At 37.1% G+C, this 22,036-nt stretch overlaps 1 protein-coding gene and 1 pseudogene across 1 annotated transcript in view; both read right to left on the bottom strand.

Moving 5' to 3' along the window:
- The window catches only part of LOC102845032 (pre-mRNA 3' end processing protein WDR33-like), a 111,041-nt gene that overhangs the window by 25,899 nt on the left and 63,106 nt on the right, over positions 1 to 22,036 (bottom strand). The window contains exons 7-15 of the mRNA XM_006902809.1: positions 9,105 to 9,231; positions 7,826 to 7,980; positions 7,615 to 7,693; positions 6,941 to 7,051; positions 5,073 to 5,167; positions 3,926 to 4,012; positions 3,316 to 3,455; positions 2,454 to 2,606; positions 3 to 797 (exon numbers count right to left, since the gene is read on the bottom strand). Of these exons, the coding sequence (XP_006902871.1) occupies positions 3 to 797; positions 2,454 to 2,606; positions 3,316 to 3,455; positions 3,926 to 4,012; positions 5,073 to 5,167; positions 6,941 to 7,051; positions 7,615 to 7,693; positions 7,826 to 7,980; positions 9,105 to 9,231 (1,742 nt within the window). The remainder of the gene's footprint in view (positions 1 to 2; positions 798 to 2,453; positions 2,607 to 3,315; positions 3,456 to 3,925; positions 4,013 to 5,072; positions 5,168 to 6,940; positions 7,052 to 7,614; positions 7,694 to 7,825; positions 7,981 to 9,104; positions 9,232 to 22,036) is intronic.
- On the bottom strand, positions 11,390 to 12,497 carry LOC102871761 (annotated as a pseudogene).

Below are 22,036 nucleotides of genomic sequence, written 5' to 3' on the forward strand. Positions count from 1 at the left end.
ATCTCCTGAGGGCCATGTCCCAGCAGTCCACTCGGAGGGTGAGGTCCTCTCATCTCTTGAGGTGTGTGGGCCATCAACATTCCTTGGGGAGCAGGACCTTGATTCTCTCGGGGGCCCGGAGGTCCCTGCATGCCTCTTGGATTCAATCCCATCAAAGGTCCTTGAGACCCAGGACCTTGGATACCCTGAGACCCTGGACCACCTTGCATCCCATGAGAAAGAGGAGGCCCTTGCATCACTCTCGGAGCAGGTGGTCCCTGTATGGCTTGAGGACCAGGTGGGCCCTGAGGACCCAAATGACCCTGGGGACCAGGTGGGCCCTGAGGGCCCATGTGCCCTTGTGGACCAGGTGGACCCTGAGGGCCCATATGACCTTGAGGACCAGAACTACCCTGAGGTCCAGGTGGTCCCTGAGGTACCAAAGAACCATGAGGTCCAGGATGCCTTTGTATTCCTTGGGGTCCATGCATATCCGGAGGCCTAGGCAAGCCTTGGGGCCCCTGTGGTCCCATGAATCCTTGGGGGCCTCCACCTCCTTGATGTAGTGGAGGCCCTTGTGGTCCCATTTGTCCCTGTGGTCCAGGGGATCTAAACTGTCCCTGTGGACCTGGTGGCCCCATCTGAGCCATGCTCATTGGTATCTGCTGAGATGGATGTGGCTGTTGAAAACCTTGAGGAATCTGAGACATTGGACCTTGTCCTGGAAATGACTGAGGTCCAAGGAGAGGGGTGCCAGATGCAGGAGAAGGCTGAATTTGCTCAGCCTGTTTCTGTGCAAGTCTTTCAATTTTAAGTTGCTGGGGAGAAAAAAAAAAGTCAAGAAAATTATAGTGAATAAATAAATCTTGAAGAGACAGTGTATTACTTACTTTGAGGAATACTCAAAACAAACATCTCATCAGTGCTCCAAAGATAGTAAGAGTCCATATATCAGAATGCTCTGAGCACCTATGCAATGTAACAGCACTTAGCCTTTCAGTCCCAGTATAGATACTGCCTTCCGTAGCTATGTACTGGAAATAACAATGATTTACCAGTAAGAAAATGACTCCAGAATTTTAGCATTCTTGGCAACTTCTAAAAGTAGGGAGGGGGAAAAAACACAACCCTATCTATTACATGACTGACAAAAAATTTTCTTATCTTTGGATAAGGAAAACTATGTTGACTTTATCTTTTCTACTAAAAATGCACATTTAATGCTGGTCTATTACTGTTTGACTAATTCTTTTAGAAAATAATTTGAAACCTACAACTAGGAGAGGATAAAACAGATGAATGGGACCTTCTAAGAATCAAATCCCTATGCACATCCAGAAACAGGGTAAAAGGGAAGCCGCAGATTGGGAAAAAAATATTTGGTAATGACATATCTGATAAGGGACTTATATCTAGAATTTACCAAATACTCTAGCATATCAACAAGATTAAAGTAAACAATCCAATTGCAAAATGGGCACAGGATAGGAACAGATACTTCACCAAAGAAGATACTCAGATGGCGAACAAACACATGAAGAAATATTCAAATCCCTAGCTCTAAGAGAGATGTAAATCAAAACAACTATGAGACATCATCTCACCCCAGTAAGAGTAAAAAAATTTAACAGAGTAGCAAACAACAAGGTTGTGGAGAAACTGGAACCCTTATTCACTGTTGGTGGGACTATAAAATGGTACAATCACAGTGTAAAGCTTTCTCAAAAAGTTGGAAATAGAAATAACATTTGACCCAGCAATTCCACTACTGGGAATATACCCAAAAGAAACCAGAACTGGCACTCAAGCAGACATACGCACACCCATGTTTATTGCTACTTTGTTCACAACAAATGAATGGATAGAAAAGCTGTGGTATATTCAAACAATGGAATATTATGTAGCACTGAAAAATAAAGAACTCACGAAATATACAAAATGGGTGACTATTGAGGACATTATGCTGAGTGAAATATCTCAGTCACAAAAAAACAAATACTGTATAATTCCACTGTTATAAAACAGTACTGACATGGGGATTGGGGGAAAACTACAAAAAGAGGGGATAAATAATGTACACGACACTGAAACAGACGAGGGAGAGGAATATATGATTAGGTATTACTAGCATGACAAAACTCCAGAAAAAGAGCTGCATAGTAAAGTAGTCCAGGGGCAGGGGATGACTTTATAACAATGAAAGAACTTTTTTTCAAAGAAAAAAGCAAACTGGGGGGGGGGGGTGGAGGGAGAGGGAAATGTGCAACAATGAATGAATGGAATCCGTGTTCTTTTATAAATTTTCATTAAAATCTCAATTAAAAAAGTATAGTTTCTAAACAGAAAGAAAATAATTTCATAACTGAGCAATTAAAAAGTGGAGGTGTGCCATCTGAAAGTTATTTCAGCCCTCAAAGGGCCTATTAATACAAAATGCACATTCTTAAATCTTGAACCAGCATAGTCTTACAAACCTCTAGGAGTTGTGGGTTAGTGTACTGCAATGTGGCCATTTCTTGCTCTATTTCTGCTTGTGTTTTTTTCTTCTCTTCCAATTTAATATCCTCTTTTCTGTCACTGAGTCCTTCATTGGGAGCAGGTATTGGAACTTTATTTTGCATCCAAGCCTTGGAAAAAACAGTATGAAAGCCATTCATATCACTAGTCACTGAGTCTGTTTCACATAATGTGTCAATTATCAAGACAAAAGGGCATCTGAACACTACATCTTCACAACTTAGATATCATCAATCACATACCTCTCTCCATCATTACATTCTGTGAAGTAACCTACTCATTTAAACTTGCTGAATGTAAGTCAATTCACCTGGTAGACTATCTTTATTTTTATTAATAATTCTTAAGTGATGTGGTAATGGAATTAGTCACATTACTGTGCAGAAATTAATAACTCTGAAAATGCAGAAAAATCTTGCATGTTATTAAGAACATAAAGCTTGCCTGGCTCTTCAAGAGGAAATATACTCAACATTTTGTTTCGAGGGGCTAATGAAAGTAGAACACAGATAAGTAACATAAATGAGAGCATACTAAGTCTGCTCTTTGTTTTCCTTCATCTAACAGCCTGATTGATAATGATTAATGTGAGAAGAGAGGTAGAGACTCATTAGAGGCCTAGCACTAATTTCAAAATACCAGACAGAATTACACCTAAAAAGCATGATTACATGAACAGGATTACAGAAAGGGCTCACAATATAGGAACACTGCTAAGAAATCACATCATCAAAAAAAAAAAACCACCTACTTATGAACTTCAATTAGACTCACCAAAGAGGATTATGCATGAGATGGAAGTTACTTTTAGTTACTTACTTGCTGGAATTGAGCAGGAATAGGTTTTGCATATGGAACTTTCTTCTGAGGTACTTTTTTTTGATCTTTCTGCATTACCTCCTCCATTCCCCAATCTAAACCTGGAATTGTCATTTCAATTTCATTTGATTCATCTTTCCCTACAATTATAAAAAGAAATAACTAGTGATAAAAATGAAATATATTAAATATCTAATCAATGAATATATCTTTTGGAAGAACAAATGCTAAATATTATGTACAATATTTACAATTAAACATCAAAATGATACGTATCTATTATAAAGGAACCCTAGTGGTATGTTACATGTCGGGCTACTAATGGAAAAGTCAGTAGTCAGAACCCACCAGCCAATCTACAGGAGAAAGATTTCTCCTCCTATCAAGTTTCACAGCCTCAGAAATCAAATAGAAGGTCACCATAAGTTAGAATTGTCTCAACAGCAGTATGCAGGTTCTATCACTTGTATGTAAATATTGCAATATTAAAATACAATATTTAGAACTTTATCAAAATGTCTTCACATATCATTTTAATACTTTAAATATATGATAATAACATAAAACTAAGAAATAAGCATACACAATGTATTGGCATAACTTTTCTTACCCATCTGTTCTTGCTCCATAGCTAATTTTAGTTGTTCTGGTATTCCCATCCCTGGAATTACCGCCAGGCTGTTAGGTTCAAGGTCATCTACAAATGTTAACATATCCATTTTAATAGAGATTTAAATAAAAGTAGTAGTTCAAAGCAGCAAAAATTTTATAAAAGGTCTATCAGTATAATAATATTGAATAAAGTTCTGCTCTTATGCTTAGGGACTTACAAAGTGGTGATGCTCACCTAAAATACTGGTCTCTACTTGTCTAGTGCAAAAGGAATAGAAGGGAACAAAAAACGCAGAGAAGAAATTGGTCTATACGAATGAAAGCCTCATCTCCCCAAGACCAAAAGAAACAGATGGTCTTCAGCTACCATTACTGACGGCATGGCCACAGTAGACAGACGTAGGTGGAATGGGAGAAAAACATAACCTAGAACCACAAATTCCTTTAAAGAAACAAAAAACACCAGACCTACTACTGGACTTCTCCAGACTAATCCCTAGAGAAAATCTTCAAGTACTGAATGGAAAGTAACCCCTAAAATTACCTTTACAGCTAAATAACAAACTAGTCAGAAAAATAATGACTACTACTCATACATAAGCCAGCACAGAAACGAAATTAATGGAAAAGGAACTATCAAAATGAATAAACATGTTTACGTATTTTAGAGAATGAAAATAAATTTCATTGTACAATTTGTGTATAAATGTTGAACTGGGAACCTAAAGAGTTGTGTAAATTTGCATCAAAAATACCATACACTATTATAGTCATTTTTAGAAATGCATCCTTTGAAAGCAATGATATAAATGTAGGTGCAGAGGCCATAGAGAGAGGCATTGCCATTCAAAGGTGGTATCTCTCTGGTGGTTTAAATCTAACAAGCTGGGCTGCATAAAAAAGATGGACAATCACCTCCTGTATGATTTACAGCCTCTGAAAACCTGCTTCAGGGTCAAGTTATGAGTCAGTTCTGACTCAAAAGCAATGAGTTTGAGTTTGTTTTGATTATTTTTTAAATTAAAAGTAAAGTGAGTTACTTATCTAAAAAAAAGCAAATTGAGTTTTGTTTCATTTTCCTAATACATAATACTTTCATGACAGAATGTTAGAATTAGATAAGAATAAACGTACAAAGTCCTCACCATATTCGACACCATCTTCAGACATTCCAGGCAGTAGATTTAAGTTATAACGATCTCGCATTTTATCACCTGGTCGATTTCGGGTCCAAAATTTGCTGTAAAAATAAAGTGGTATAGAGCATTTGCTGGTAACTTATTAATTCAGGACTAAATAAGCCCTTAGTAGGAACCCTGGCGGCACTGGTCAAATACATGGCTACTAAGAAAATCCAAGACTGACAGTATGCACCTGTGAGTCACTCCACACGAAAACCATGTTCCCATGGGAGATTATGTTCCTATGAAGAGTGCAGCCCTAGGAATTCAGACGCAGTGCTACCCTATCCTGTAGCCCAATATGAATTAAACACAAGACATTTTTCAAATGGTAATCTTCTAAATATTTAAAATGTAAGGTGTTTTCTTAAGAACTAACTAAGGTGCGTCTGATACAAGCCATGGTCTTCACAATCACTTGTTATGCATCAGAGTGTTGGAAAATGACCAAGGAGGATAGAATGAGAATTGATGCCTTTGAGCTGTGGTGCTGGAGAAGAGTATTGAGAGCACCAAGGACTGCTAGGAAAACAAATAGATTCATCCTGGAAAGGGTTAAACTGGGTGGCTCCCTGGAGGCAAGGATTCTGAGGCTCTGTCTGACATACTTTGGACATACTGTGAGGAGGGACATCATGCTTGGGAGGGTGGAGGGACAGCGCAAGAGGGAAGGCCCTCTATGAGGTGGACTGATTCAGTGACTGGGATAATTGGGATGGGAGTGTCAGAGACAGTGCAACTGGCACAGGACAGAGCGGAGTTTAGGGCTGTTGTGCATAGGGTCGCTATGAGTCGCAAGTGACTTGACGGCACATAACAACAACAACAACAACAACAACAAATTAATATTTAACACAGGATCACTTTATTGTATTATTGTATTTACAACATGGACTAGATGAAGAAGAATATGGCATCAGGATTGGTGGAAGACACATCAACTACTAATGTAATACAGATGATAGAACCTTGCTTGCTGAATGACAGTGAAGAGAACTTGAAACACATGCTACAGACGATCAAAGATTACAGTCTTCAATACTGATTAGTTCTCAAAATCAGTAAAGTAAAAATCCTAATAGACCAATAGGAAAGATTGTGGTAGCAGGAGAAAAGATTGAAGTTGTTACTTGTATCCACAATCAAAACTTACGGTAATAGCAGTCAAGAAATTAGAAGCTATGTCACATTGGGAAAAATCGGTGGTAAAGGACATCTCCAAAGTGTTAAAGAGCAAGAATGTCAGTTTAAAGCCTAAGTTGCATTGAATCCAAGCCATGGTACCTTCAATTGTTCCCATGCATCTGAAAGTTGGGACAATGAATAAGGATAGCAGAAAGATTAATGCCTTTGAATTGTGGAGTTGGAGAGTAGTACTGAATATCTGAGGGAGTGTAAAATAAATAAACAAACAAACAGGTTTATCTGGGAGGAAGTAAAACCAGGGTGCTCACTGAAGACAAGGATGGTGAAACTTCATCTCACATACTTTGAGAGGTTAGCCCATGAAAAAAGACATCATGGGAATGGTCAGAAAAAGAGAGGAAGGCCTTCAACGAGATGGATTAATAAGAGTGACTACAGTGATGGATTCAAGCATTAAAGATGGTGAAGATGTTGGAAAATAGACTCAAATCTATCAATCAAAGGGTTACTGGGAGGTTTAGTTGATTTGATGTCATCTGACAACATCACCACCACCATGTATTTATACATGTGTCTACAATGTCTTTAAGAGTAAGCTGGAATGTAAAGTCATACCTCAATCAAGAAAATAAGCACAAACAATACTTATTTCTTGCAGCTTATAATAATTCTGATATAAAACTTACCTAGTGTGGTCATTTGAACCTGAACAGAGAATGTGTCCAAGAGGATGCCAGGCCAGACTCCAGATCATCCCTTCATGTGCCATCTCCATTCCACCCACTTCCTTCTCTACCCTGCAGAAGTAAAACCGAAAAAGCTGTTTCCCAGAGAAGGAAGAAAAGGGGTGGGAAGACATTTTCTTTTGACCTTAAACCTTAACACAAAGCTATGCAAACTCTATTTATTTGAACCTGCTCAGACTGTTACAAAAAACACCTCCAATTTGAACTTAAGAAGAGAAAAACATTTTAAAGATAATTTGATGTCAAGTCAATTCTGACTCACAGTGACCCTAAATATGTACTGAAAAATTGCTCCAAAGGGTCTTTCATTCTTCGTCTATTGGACTTCCAAGTTTGTCTTCTAAGCTCCCTCTCTGGATTACAACCTTTCAGCTAGTAATCAAGTACTTAATGGTGTGACAAAGGAACTAAAATAAAAAAACTAAAAAAATCAGTTTTTATTATTTTCCCCTAATGGCTTCTATATCTAACTATGGAGGTGCTTTATATTCCAATTGGAAGTCTTTAATATAAGACATATGACCTTAAAAAAAGTACAAAACATCATGTTTTTACACATTTAGGTGATTTCTTTATAAAACATACTATTTCTTTACATAATAATTACGACATACCCAACATGCCAGAATAATAAAGAACCATCAGACCCTCCACTGGCAAAAAGGCCTTCATGAACAGGATGCCAGGCAACAGCTATAAATCAAAACATGGAGAAAGACAAAACTCATAAAGATCAGTGTCACAAGTATAATCAGGGGAAAAAAAAACAACAAAAAAAACCCCAAGTATGATCAGAACGTTATGAAATACATCACAGGCTTTTACCTGTGGCTTCTTTCTTATGACCTCGGAATACTTGAAGCTCTTCCTTTAGGTTTCGAATGTCAAAAAGTTTACAGAGATGGTCACGTGATGCTGTAAGCAGCCAATTGCCATTGAGATTCAATTTCACTTCCATTACTGTATTCTTATGGGCATGACTAGAAACAAAGTAGCAAGAAAATACCATCATGTCTCAAAATTAATACAAATCAGAATCGCTCTCAGAATATAAATCATTACAACAGCCATTTCTGCTACAAAGTACATGAATGAAAAGGAAAGAAGTCTGGCCTAGCACCATAAAGCACATATATTACAGGGATCATAGTGAAAAAATAACACTCAAAAGAAACAGAAGTCAGTGACAGAAATAAAGTGCACTATTAAAGCATACTTATCATTAACTAGTTAAAATAGAACAAAATTTCAACTGGATTGAAAAGCGTATCTGTGAAGCAGAGGCTATATTTGAACATTAATTAATATTTAGTAGAATTTAATACATTTAGAAAATTCAATGAAGGTCTTCTCATTCAGAAAAACAAACTTAAAAATGGCTGAGTAGTGTAATGATAATTTTTACTAAAGATGGACCAACAAGACACGGCCTACACATTGTGCACTTCCAGGGGAATCAGTCACTAGGAGTTCTAGGTTGAATTTGTCCTGTGAAGCTGTGCAAAGAGGCTACCTTGCTAGAACAAGCTCAATCTAGCATGGCATATTCCTTTCCCTCACACAAGAGCCAGCACATAATAAGTTTGTCCTAAATAAAGTTAAACTATTTTTATAATTTTGACTGTTTGAAAATAGTTCAAAGTGAGTATTGTATTATATTAATCCACCAAAAGTGATATACTCTAGACAAATTATGAAAATGAGTTAAAAAATATTCAAAACTTCGACAGATGGATGAAATGGCTGAGGCTAGGCAAGTGACACACACATCAATTACATATTTTACTAGTGATGTTCTGCTAAGGAGAAACAGCCAATTAGACTAGCAATCAGTAAGAATCACTTCTTCCAAGTTTACCATACTTCCTTTGAATTACACTTAATTAAATTTAAATATATGTGCAGAACAAAATCAAGTTTTACTTTCACTAGAAATTTAGAGATAAATCATATTAATAATAAGTCTACAGATACAAATCTTTCTGTTATCTAAAAGGTGTTAAAAACAGCATTTGAACATATGACAAAAAGAGAAGTAAATTCAGGTGCATGAACTGCTTATTCTCCTCCACTTTGGGAGTTAACATGGGCTCCTATCACTTACAGTGTTGCAAGACTCTGCCCAGTCTTGGGATCCCAGAACTTGATTGGCTGTTGACTATCTTTACTTCCTGAAACAACTAACCCTTTTGTTGGATGCCAGTCCACACATTTCACATCAGCACCATGGCCTGTTGGAAACAAATCAAGACAAAAACCTTAATCAGTCCTATATACTTAAGAGATTCTATCCTAATCTAAATCAAAGTAGAACTATCTCCTAAAGGTTTTTATCTTGTTTACTATTTGATCATTGCTGACTAGTGGGTTTTCAGAGGTGGTAAACAGCATAGGAGGAGACAACTCATCGATCTCTCCTGGGGCTGCTGGTTTTTCCAAGGTTTTTACCAAGCCTTTGGTATGGCAATACAACTTCTTACCCACTTGCCAGTAAGCCTCCTTATCTTACTGATAAGCTATTTCTGAGACTCTTTGGTCTTGAAGGTTCTTAGATGTAGTGGAGCTCTACTCATCAACAGAGCCATTAGGAACCTATCTTCTCTTGGAACTAAACTCATATTCTCAACTACTTCCCAATAGCCTAAGCCCAAATATAAAACTTCTTTAATGTTTCATATGTTTCTGGAATATCTAGATTGTTATGCACTCTAAAATGCATGTTGGCTGCCCCACTTTAGTACTACAATCTTAAACAAAGATTTTAAAAAAAAAGTACTCCATCTTTCTGATCCTGTTTGCCAAAACAAGAATGAGAAAGATAATCCCTGAGTTTACATTTGCTTTGAAAATCATAAGATACACTATTTTTATTAAGCCCTTAAAACCATCACTCCTATAAATCCTTACAAATCCTGAGGAAATACCAGCATTATACAAATGAAGAAATGGAAAAATTCAAGGGGTAAAACAGCCATCTTAGATTCCAAAGCTGGTGAACACTCAAGTCTGGACTAGGTCTGTGTAATTGTAGACCTGGTCGTCTTAGTCACTGTGACAAAGCACAAGTTTCTCCCACCAAAAACAAAAGACATGAATGACAGGAGTGAAAAACTGGAAAAAATGCTTACAACTTTTTAATTTTCTATTCAAAATGTAGTTAACAGGGTTGGCAGCCCGATTCCTTACCACTAAGCCACCAGTACCCCCATTTTAGGCACCCCACAGAAGCAAGCTTGTAGGGAGATTAGATAATCTGCCCAAAAGTTTCATTATGTGTATCAAAAATTGCATAATCTACGACTCAATAATCTGACATCTTAGTATTTTTTTCATTTTAATAATTTTAATGAACATTTAGAGAGATTTTGGATTTCCATTCATTCATTGCTATACTTCTCTCCACACCCAGCCCTCCCCCCCCCCTTTGAAAAGTAAAACTCCCTCCCTGGTACACAATCCCCCTGCACCCCTCCCAATGTCCCAAGTACATTCCACTATGCAACCTTGACATCTTAGTTATTTATCACAAGGAAATAAAAATGTCCAAAAGGGTTTGTCTACAAGGAATATTTACTAAGGCAGCTTATTTTGCAATATTCTCAATTTGGGAATAAATCTAAACTATAACAAGTTGGTACTCTTTGTGTGTGTGTGTGTGTGCGCGCGCGTGCGCGCGTGTGCGCCAGCCACAGGAAGAAATTGCCCCTCCTTCTCCAGCAGAGCACCTGATGGATTTGAACCCTGTGCCTGAGGGATTGCAGTGCGGCTTCTTGCCACTAGGCCACCAGAGTTCCTTAAGTCACAGGTACTTAGGGGAATACCACACATCTATTACAAAAGACACTAAAATATTTAATGACATTACAGTAAGTTGAATTTTAAAAAATAAAAATCATGAATATGTTTTCAGGTTGTGAATCTTAATGGAAGGAGACTGCCTATCTTTCCCAAGGAGCCAATGGATTCAAACCACCAGAGACTCAGAGTCTTTTGGTTAGCAATGTTAAAAACTGTATCATCAGAGTTCTATTCATACTGAGAAGACTAGAAAACAAAATGTTACAATAAATAATATTAAGTTGGTGGGAGTATTAAAGTAATTCATATTTGTTTTATACTTTGTAATTTTTTTTAATCAAAATTTTTTTGTCAAAATTGTGAGGGTGGAGAGAGGTTTTGGGGATTTTTGGTATGTTTGTTATTTGTATGAAAGAAAGAATAAAGAATTAAATAGAGGAAATCTAAAAATATATGATCAAATTCCTCTCTCTCCTGATTTATCTCAAGAACTTTCCCCCCCCCATGCCAGTTCTCATCCTTTGGGGTTTTTTTTTCTGTGCAAGTTAGGGTTTTTATCAAGAAAGGGAGTAATGCAACTAAACAGTCCGCCTAGAAGCATTTACAGTGGACGATGGAAGAACCAGACTTCTTGTACTCCTGCTTGGTGATCCACCTCTGCTGGAAGGTGGACAGGGAGGCCAGGATGGAGCCTCCGATCCACACGGAGTATGTGCGCTCAGGGGGAGCGATGATCTTGATCTTCATTGTGCTAGGGGCCAGCACTGTGATCTCCTTCTGTATCCTGTTGGCGGTGCCTGGGTACATGGTGGTCCTACCAGACAGCACTGTGTTGGCGTAGAGGTCCTTGTGGATATCAACATCACACTTCATGATGGAGTTGAAGGTAGTTTCATGGATGCCACAAGATTCCATGCACAGGAAGGAGGGCTGGAAGAGTGCTTCGGGGCAGCGGAAATGCTCACTGCTGATGGTGATGACCTGTCTTGTTGGGCAGCTTGTAGCTCTTTTCCAAGGAAGACAAGGAAGCCGCCTGTGGCCATCTCCTGCTCAAAGTCCAGGGCAACTAACAAGAGTTTCTCCTTGATGTCACGCACAATTTCCTGCTCAGCTGTGGTGATGAAGCTGTAGCTTTGCTGAGTTAGGATCTTCATAAGGTAGTCCATCAGGTCCCGGCCAGCCAGGTCCAGATGCAGAATGGCATGGGGAGGGCGTACCCCTGGTAGATGGGCACAGCGTGGGTGACGCAATTGCCCGAATCCATCACAATGCCAGTGGTTCGGCCAGAGGCATACAGGGACAGCACAGCCTGGATGGCGACATACATGGCAGGAGTGTTGAAGGTCATTTTCTCCCAGTTAGCCTTAGAGTTCAGGGGGCCCTCCGTCAGCAGCACAGGGTGCTCTTCAGGGGCCACACGCAGCTTGTTGTAGAAGGTATGGTGCCAGATCTTCTCTATGTCGCCCCAGTTGGTGACAATGCCGTGCTTGATGGGGTACTTGAGGGTTAGAATGCCGCTCTTGCTCTGGGCTTCTTCCCCCATGTAGGAATCCTTCTGATCCATGCCCACCATCAGGCTCTGGTGCCAAGGGCGCCCCACGATGGAGAGGAAGACAGCCCGGGGGGCGTAGGCCACGAAGCCAGCCTAGCACATCCTGGAGCCGTTGTCAACCATGAGCGCAGCGATGTCATCATCCATGGTGAGCTGGGGGTGTTGGGTGTGAAACGGCGGCCTGTGCTCCGGGGCGGACGAGGTGTCAGCTGTCTATCTCAAGAACTTTTAATGATTAATCATTTTAAACTGAAAAATTTATGGACAAAAGAATTAAAGGCAACTGACACCTTAAAGAAATGTTATGCATGTTGTCATTAGATGCCATCGAATTGAGTACTATTCATAGTAACCCAATGAAGAGTAGATATAAACCCTGTCCTATCCTGTGCCATCCTCAATCTCTGACACTTAAGCCTATTGCTGCAGTCACTGCATCAATCCATCTGATCCAGGGTCTTCATGTCTTTCATTGACCCTACACTTTCTAAGCATGGTATCTCTCTCCAAAGAATAGTCTCTCCTAGCAATATGCCAAAAGTATGTGAGACAAAGCTTTGTCTCCAAGGAGTACTCTGACTGCACCTCTTCCATGACATAGCTGTTTGTTCTTTTAGCAGTCCAATGGATAATTCAATGCTCTTTTCCAATATAACTCAAAAGCATCTTCATCTTTTCTTCATCCATTGTCCTTATTCACTGTCCAGCTCTCAGATGCAGAGCCAAGTGACTGAAAAGACCATGGTCTGGATCAGGCATACCTTAGTTCCTAAACTAACATCATTGCTCCTCAGTAATTGGGAGAGGTCTCTGACTACAGATTTTCACAGTGCAATACATCTCCTAATCTCCTGTCTGCTGGAACCAACTATACTGATTGGGGTTCCAAGTAAGATGAAATTGTTAAGTTTCAATCTGTTCTCCGTCATCTATCATGCTGTTGCTGATTAGTCCTGTGATGAGAATTTTTGTTTTCTTGAGGTTGAGATCCAATCTAGGTTGGATTTCACTATGGATAAAAGGTATGAATTTTATTAATCAAATCTGACTGTGAAAAATACGTGAGAAAGTACTTGCAAAAACTTCTCTTCTACCCTCATCTTTTCCAGAGTATTTTTATTACCTAGAATAAGTGTATCTGTTTAAAGATATATTTGTTCAAAGAACTATACAAAAAAAATCACTATCATATCAAAAAGAGGAATAAAGTGTATTGTATTATATAGGTCACAGTTCATAATAATGATACTAAATATTAAATATGCAAAAGCAGCATTTATGTAATACTTGCTATGCATACTATTAAGTATACCTAGTATATACTAGAATTCAGTATTTTACATAAAGATAGAAAAGCACAAAGAGAATGCAATCCCAAAAGTATGCAGTTCGAATTCACCAGATACTCTGCTGGAGAAGGAGGGGCAATCCCCTCCTGTACCAGTCAGATCTGATTTGATGGTACACATAAAAAAACACAATAAAATTAAAAAAAAATTTTAAAAAAAGGAGCACAAGAGGTTGAAAAACTCACCCACCAAAAAAAACCCCCCCACAACAACAAAAGCAAAAAATAAACCTCATCTGGTATCATACAATTGGTAGATGTTAATGTAATGTAGCAACATGAATACAGAGGATGTCTGAGAGCCTCTAGTTTTAACAACTATGCTGTACTGCTATCTCAGACATTAAGGTTAGTTTAAAGTTACAGAAATAAAAAATAAGACTAGACATCATCCTATTTGCTTATATATGCATAAACACTACTCACTAAAAGACAGTACCCAGCATGCAGGAGTTAGGGACAGGATTACTGTCCATTTTTAAACATTTATTTTATTCTGAACCATTTACATGTTTTATATTTTATCAATAAATATAAAGTTTAGGAGTCACAGCATTTAAATTCGTAAAATTTACAGATTCAAGACTACAGTTTCCAGTATGGACTATATTACAACATAAGGAAAGCAAAACTGGCCACAAGTGCATCAACAAGCAACATCAAGATAAATTAAGAAGGGATTAAAATTGTCTAGGATTTCATCTTTCTTGAAACCAAAAAAAAAAAGTTGCAGTCAAGAACTCAAAGGTAGTACTGGTTGGACAAATCTGATACAAAAGATCTCTTTAAAAGTGTAGGGGCAAAGGTTTATTCACAGATTGAATCATTCTTGGATGGGACAAGAGGGAGAGTGGAAGAAAAACTAATGAAGCATGAAGGAATAGGCAAGATACAGTGAACTGGCTAACCCAGAAATAATTAATTACATGAATCAATTATAATTAATGTTCTCAAACAAAATGTGTATGAAAGAAGGAAAGTAACAATTTATAAACTTTCATGCAACTTTTTAAAGTTTTAAAAAATAATTTGAAAAAAAATAATTTAAAAACAATAAATAAATAATGTGCAAAAAAACCCAAATAATGTCACTTTGGAAACCACTAGACCCAAGATCTCACTGAGGGAATTCTGGAGTCCTTATCCACACACCTCTCGAGTTTTTTTTTTTTACCTCTCGAGTTTTTAAACCACATGTACATCTCTGAAAGATGGCAATCTCTTGAGATTTAAAGCCTCAGAGATTGAACAGAACATTGGTTTTACATCAGTTCCAACTCCATGGCTGTAAAGCTGGGGTTTTGTTGAAAAAAAAAATCAGTCTTTTAAATTATGGTCTTGATGATAAATATTAAGTATACCGCAGACTAACAGAAGAATGGATATAGTTATACTTGAAGGACAGCCAACACGCTCCTTAAGATGTATGAAGAGACTTCATACCATGTACTCTGGATGCTTTCAGGAGGAATGGAGAAGGGTATCATGCTATATAGTAAAGAAAGATCTTCAATGAGACAGACTAACTCAGTGGCTGCAAGAATGAGTTCCAACAAGTGACAATTGTGAGGGCTGGGAATTGTGCTATTCTGCTGTAAACAGAGTAGTGATGGGAATATAACAAACTCAGTAACACCTAACAACAATAATTTGTAAAAAAAGTATACAAACTATGTTAATATCTGTTGATTAAAAAGACAAACAATTTTGAAAAATACACTTGCTTAAAATGTCAAAACACGGCATGTCAGCCATGGCAGGATTTCCCTGCCACCAACATCTTGGATGCAGGAGTGAGGGAAACTCAACACTACAGCATCTTTAGAGGGTGGTGAAGGCAATGAAGAGCTGGAGACAAGGAACAAAGATGAGTTAAAGCAGGATTCTAGTGACCTAGTGGCAAGAAGCAATGCTGCAATCCCGAAGGCACATGGTTCGCATCTACCAGAGGCTCCACTGGAGAAGGAGGGGAAATCTCCTCCTATGCCAGTTGGATCCGACTAGATGGTACACAATAAGGGGGCGGGGAGGAATAGGTAAAGCTCTGAGTATGTGGGGCTGTTAATTTATTCAGGTTGGTCCCACTGCATATCACAGGAATTTTCTCACAGTTGATTACATATCCTGAACACCTCTACAACTGGAGAGCATGTGGAAAACAGAAATTCGTGGTATATTGTTTGGTGCAATTTTTACAATTATGAAATATGTAACTATTTTAAAAAACTCATTTAAAACTACTAAGTAGTGAATTATCTGTGGCAAATGAGTTTGAAATCTTTCAAGTAGCATATTACAAAATTTTTAAACGGAAATAATTAGATTAAGATAGCACACAAGAAAATTGATATGTAAGTGCCTCCTTCAGCAAAATAAAAATTAAACTGACAAAAGCTTATTTCCATGGATAAAAGTCTATCCTCCCAACTCAGCCAGTATGAATATATTTGGACTCAAAAGAGCCAGGAGTTAGAATATGAGAAATTCATATTAAAGATGTAAAAAAAAATTTATAACAAATAATATTGTTCCCAATAGTGAAAAATTAAAAATTTATATAGATTTGAGTAAAAGAACTGTTCCACAGTCAGTAGTAAAACGCAAATTGCCCCATCAATGCTGAGTCCCACATTGTGGTGACTATGCGTTAGGTTTCTGAGTCTACATGAAACTTCAGTGGTTTCATCAATTTTCACAGATACTTATTTCTACCATTCGTCTGTAAAACTGTTGGTGGCCTCACACAGCACACCTATCAATTAGCAGGCCAAGGAACCCATTACGTCAGAATGACTCCTTAGGTAAGGAATACAACTTTTAAGCTTCTACTAAGATATGTGGAACAAAGAAAAATGTTTTAAAATGAGTGCAAAAAGTAAACAAAATGAACAAACTGAACATATAAAAATAAGTATTAAATCTACTCCAAAATGGCAGTATATGCTCAGGAATTGAGCTTGGGAAACAAGAGATAAGATCAAAAAAAGATTCATGGAAACAAGAATCACGAGAATGTGGGGAAAAGTGATTACAGGGTGAATACTATGATAGTAATAAAAAACCTGCATGAAATAGAAAGCCAACCAGACTACAAATGTTTAATAATAAATATAATAAAACAGAGGAAAAAAATTATCATAAGCAAACATGTTAGAAAAATGTAAAAACAGAAAATCATAATATGAAAATTATACTAAGATAGTGAAGTTTTTCCTAAATATTTTACTGTTATTGTGATTTTAACAGTAAATAGAATGGATTAGATATTTCATGTGTGAACATTTGGGCATATTTTTAACATTATGGGGGTGGGGGGAAATAAATCACAAACAACAAACTACCACAATATGCAAGTTACTGTGATGGATACTGTTTTCCCTAACAAATTAGTAAAAATCAAACTTGGCTAGTGTTAACCAATGAGAGTATCATGTACTCTCATTTTATAACTGATAGGAAACTAAATCAGTACAGTTTTTATAGGAGGCTGACTGGCAATATAAAAAATTTACATGCACATGCCCTTTTGATTCAGTAATTGCTCTACTAGGAATTGACCTTATATATAGTTAAAAGCTGCTTTATGTAAAGTGTATCTCAATAAATTCAACTTTTAAAAAAATAAGCAGAAAAGATTTCTATGGAGAAAAATCTAAGCTGATAAAAAGTTTGGGGAATGAGCTCTGATGACCTAGTGGCAAGAAGCTGTGCTGCAATCTTGTAGATGCATGGTTCGAGTCCACCAGATGCTCCACTAGAGGAGGGGTGATCTCCTCCTTTGCCAGTCAGATACACTCCTCCCCACCAAAAAAAAAAAGTTTGTCAAAGGGAAAAAATGGTGCAAGACTACAAAGAAAGTACTAGTAGCCATGTACTATTTAAGTTTCATACTTTCTCTGAAAAAGGCAATTTGCATTGAGGTTTACTGAAGTCAAAAATCCAAGGAAAGGACAAATGTTATGATCTCACTTATATTAAATAGGCAATAAGTTTATTCGTTTTAATAAACCAAAATTTATTATTTTGAGAATGAGCAACGGAGTCTCTGCTTAAGGAACATAAGTTTTTTTTAAACAGTAGAGAAGTAATTTGGAAAAGGATAGTGGTGATCGTGTCATAACAAGATGAATGAAACTAATGGCACGGATTGTATAAATGAAGTGTGTGACATCATACAGGGAACTTAGATTGTGTAGCCCATATGCTGCCAGAAAGTTAAAGGCCATGGTGGTTTCAAATCCAACAGCAGCTCCACCAGAGGACACTGGCAATCTTCCACTTACTTTACAGCCTCAGATACAAGCTATAAGATCAGCTAAAAGCCAGTTCTAAATTGACAGCAATGATGATACATGAACTACAAGTATCAGCTGGTGCCCTCATTTGTACACGAGTTTCTGTGTAACCAGAAGACATGCTTTAAATCCTTGGTGAGAGTACCATTCTCTTTTAACAGAGCCCTAACCTGACATAGTAACATTAAGTTCCAGGAGTATTATCCATATTGTGAGCTCTAAGGGCACAGTCTATAAACTTGTGCTTCTAACCAGAAGACCAAGGAACATCTGAAAGGCAAATCCTCAGCTAAAGACAGGCAGTCCTGGTTGTATAGCCCATGGAGGGTCCTTATGAGCTGGAATCAGCTTGTTGATACTGAGTTTGGTTTTGGTAAACCAACATGCCATAAATAAAATATCAAATCTTAAATTTTACCTAAGATATAAATTTGGCAAAAAAAGGTGCTATACCAAACCACACAGCTTTCTAATTCCAACAATTACAGTGTCTAGTCACTAATTTTTATCATTCCATTTCTGAGGGCCAAGAGTTTCAGGACAGAATCATTCAAGGCTCTTTCTGAAGTCTAAATATAAAACTAAAAAAGAATATACTGAAATCTATTTTAAACACTGAAACCATCAGTAAAGATTTCCTAAAGAATTTATTCCGGTAGTAATTACCATAGTAAGGGCTAGTACTAAATTGACGACTAAATAGGGAAGTTTGACTAAAGCAACCCATTTTCAGTACTAAGAAATTCTTGCCAATGAAGAACCATATTTTTTTAATGGCATCTAATTAAACTAAATTTCAAGCTCCATAACAAAACAAGCTCCAGATTAACACAAAGTTGCATTTCCACTGCAGGATTCTGCAAGCAGAATGCAGTTAGCACACACAATCCACAATAAAACAGCAGATATCTTTAAAACAGAATAGAGTCTAGGATACTGGGTTTAAGTTAATAATTCTTATCAATACCTCACTACAACTGAACATCGAAAGTATAAAAGAAGGATTTTAAGTAAGATCTGGAAGTACAACTGCCAAGTTCCAAAATTAAAAAATTTCAATTGCAAAATATTATGTAAAGGTAATACTTCTATAAATCTTTGGGTGGAATTCCCTTGAAGAAAAACAGTAAGAATTTAACTTGTACTGCCCAATATAAATAGCTACTAATCACATCGGGATATTTTAATGATAAAAATAACTTAGTTCGTGCTCGCTTTGGCAGCACATATACTAAAATTGGAACGATACAGAGAAGATTAGCATGGCCCCTGCGCAAATTCGTGAAGCGTTCCATATTTTTGACCCTGAAATTAAACAGTCTGTAACGAAGGCTAACTCCTTTCACCTACAAATTTCATCTTTGGATACAAAGCTAAGTGGATAGTCCTTACGGAGGGACTGTTAAAAAAAAAAAAGAGGCAGCGAAGAGAAAAAAGAAAAAAAAACCTTAGTTCACTCTCATACTAACTACATTTCAAATGCTCAAAGAGCACATGCGGCTAGTGCCTAGCGTATTAGCACAGATACAGAATTATCACAAATTTCTATTGAATAATGTTGATCCAAATAAAATTTCTAAACTATCTCAGATATACAATGAACACCAATGAAACTATCAACAACTGACATAGAGCTAGGGGTGACCTGTAAAAGCATCAATCAGTATTACTTTTACAATGAGAAAACAGAGGCTTACAACAGCCTCAAGAGCCTAGATTTTTTTCTTAATCCAGTATTCTTTACCTCATTAAATGTAACACTCACATAAAGAGAATAATTTTTTGTTTGTCTCATGTATAAATCAACTTTCACATTCTCAATTTCAAGTAGTTGTACAAGACTTTTGCACATCCTCCTATTGTTGAGAAATTTATAAAAAAATTTTCAAGTAATCAGAACAATTTTGACACCTGAAATTCTGTTAAGAATAATTAAATAAGGGAACTCTGGTGGCCTACTGGTAAGAAGCTGCACTGCAATCCCAGAGGTACATGGTTCAAATCCACCAGATGCTCTGCTGGAGAAGGAGGGGCAATCTCCTCCTGTACCAGTCAGATCGATATGATAGTACACACAAAAAATAAAATTGGGGGGGGGGGAAGGGAGGGAGGAAATCATGCAACAATGAATGAATCTTTTTGTTTTTTTAAAGTACTTTTTAAAAAGTGAGCTGGGGGATTAGGGAGTAAAGAAAAATAGATAACTTACAAAATGTCTATAAATGGTTGGATAACAAATTTGTAATTTTCAGTCAAATCACAAAAAATAAGCCCTATCTCCAAAAAACAAAAATACAAATTAACCTAAATGTATTATCAAACTTTGAGTGTGATAATTTTAGTCTACCTTTAATTTCACCAAAGAATAAGAATTTAAAACAAAACAATAAAACCAACCTAGTTAAGCATTCTCTGAAGTTCTTTCCTAAAATAATATAATTAACATCTCTGAGACAGGTGGTACTGCTTTTTGGATTGCTAATGGGTCAGAAATCGGTGAAGTTCTTACTATCTAATAATTACAAAATTTATGCCAAACTGGAAGTAAACAAATTATTTCACCAACACCATTTGATCATTCTTATATATTTATTTATGTGCTTTTTCTTTCATACATTCATTATTCCAATAAGAATGCATGACACCAAGGAGATTTATACTAGCTTCCTACTAAGCAAGTTCAATTTGAATGTGTGTTTTCACAAAACAAAATATTAGGAGACAATTTATGAAAATAAACAAGGGAAGCTCTGCTGGTTTAGTGGAAAGGAGCTGCATTTTCAATCCAAAGTCTCAAGTTCAAATCTACCAGCTGCTCTGAGGAAGATGGGCATTCTACTCTCATGTGGTGTACTCTGAAAAACCTCTGAAAACACACTGGAGCATCAGCTAAGAGTCATTTCCAACTTGGTAGTACATAATATTTATGAAATTAGAACATTATACTTAGACAAAAATTTAAACTAAAAAAGAAAATGAACACATTTTCAGACATCTTTTTTACCCCTTCACATTTTAACAGAAAAAAAGTTTGTCATATGGGTAGATAATACATAAATACGCCTAAAATAGGGGCACTCTGGTGGCCTAGTGGCAAGAAGCTGCACTGCAATCCCAGAGGCGCACGGTTCGAATCCACCAGATGCTCTGCCGAGGAAGAAGGGACAAGCTCCTCCTGTACCAGTCAGATCTGATTTGACGGTACACACGCACACACACAAATAATAAAAAAATAAAAAAAAAGAAGGAATAAATACGCCTAAAATTGCAAGGTAGAGCAGACTGTGAAAGAACATTTTCATAAATAGTTTAGTGTGATTTAAATGTGGAGTAGCCCAGAGAAACAGTGCAGAGACTCTATAATCCACCTTAAAACTTAAATATTAACAGAACAAACAGCATAGAAGTTTTAAATATTTGGCTACCATGTTCTAGGTGTTTTACCTTGGTAGGCACTGGAGCCTTTTATTATATATAATGTTCACTACTTTCTAGCTCTGGATCTATCTCAGAAGTACTTCAATGAAAGGTAAAAAAGACAATAAAGAAGGTGGCTTGTCTTTTGACTCTTCAGGCAGAGTTCCCTGAGTTTCCCGAAACATATGTTAAGTCTGTGCCCCTGTATGTTTTTCAGTATCCCATTCTTCCTGCACAGACTCATGAGATCCTAAAGGACCTGCTGTGCCACAAAAAAACAGCTCTGCCTTAAAAAAAAAATACACATGACCCCATAGCTTGGTGAACAGTCTGAAAATCAATATATCACAAATTTTATTTGAAGGTCAGAAATAATATCCATTTCTCATTTTTATTTTTCCTGGATCAAATAATTATAACAAATCTTGGAAAAAGTTATTCATTTATACATAAATGTAGGAAAAATACCCCAAGATTTTCTAATACACAAAACAGGGAGAGGCAAACAAAGGATCCAAACACCATTTGTACAATATTAACAGTTTAAACACTGTTATTCAAGAAAATGCATCAAATATTAACAAACAACTCAGGATGCTTCCAGAACCAGAATGTAAAATGTTAAC

This window comes from Elephantulus edwardii, unplaced genomic scaffold, assembly GCF_000299155.1.
Source record: "Elephantulus edwardii isolate Elephantulus edwardi_28Jun2011 unplaced genomic scaffold, EleEdw1.0 scaffold00453, whole genome shotgun sequence".
NCBI classification, from domain to species: domain Eukaryota; kingdom Metazoa; phylum Chordata; class Mammalia; order Macroscelidea; family Macroscelididae; genus Elephantulus; species Elephantulus edwardii.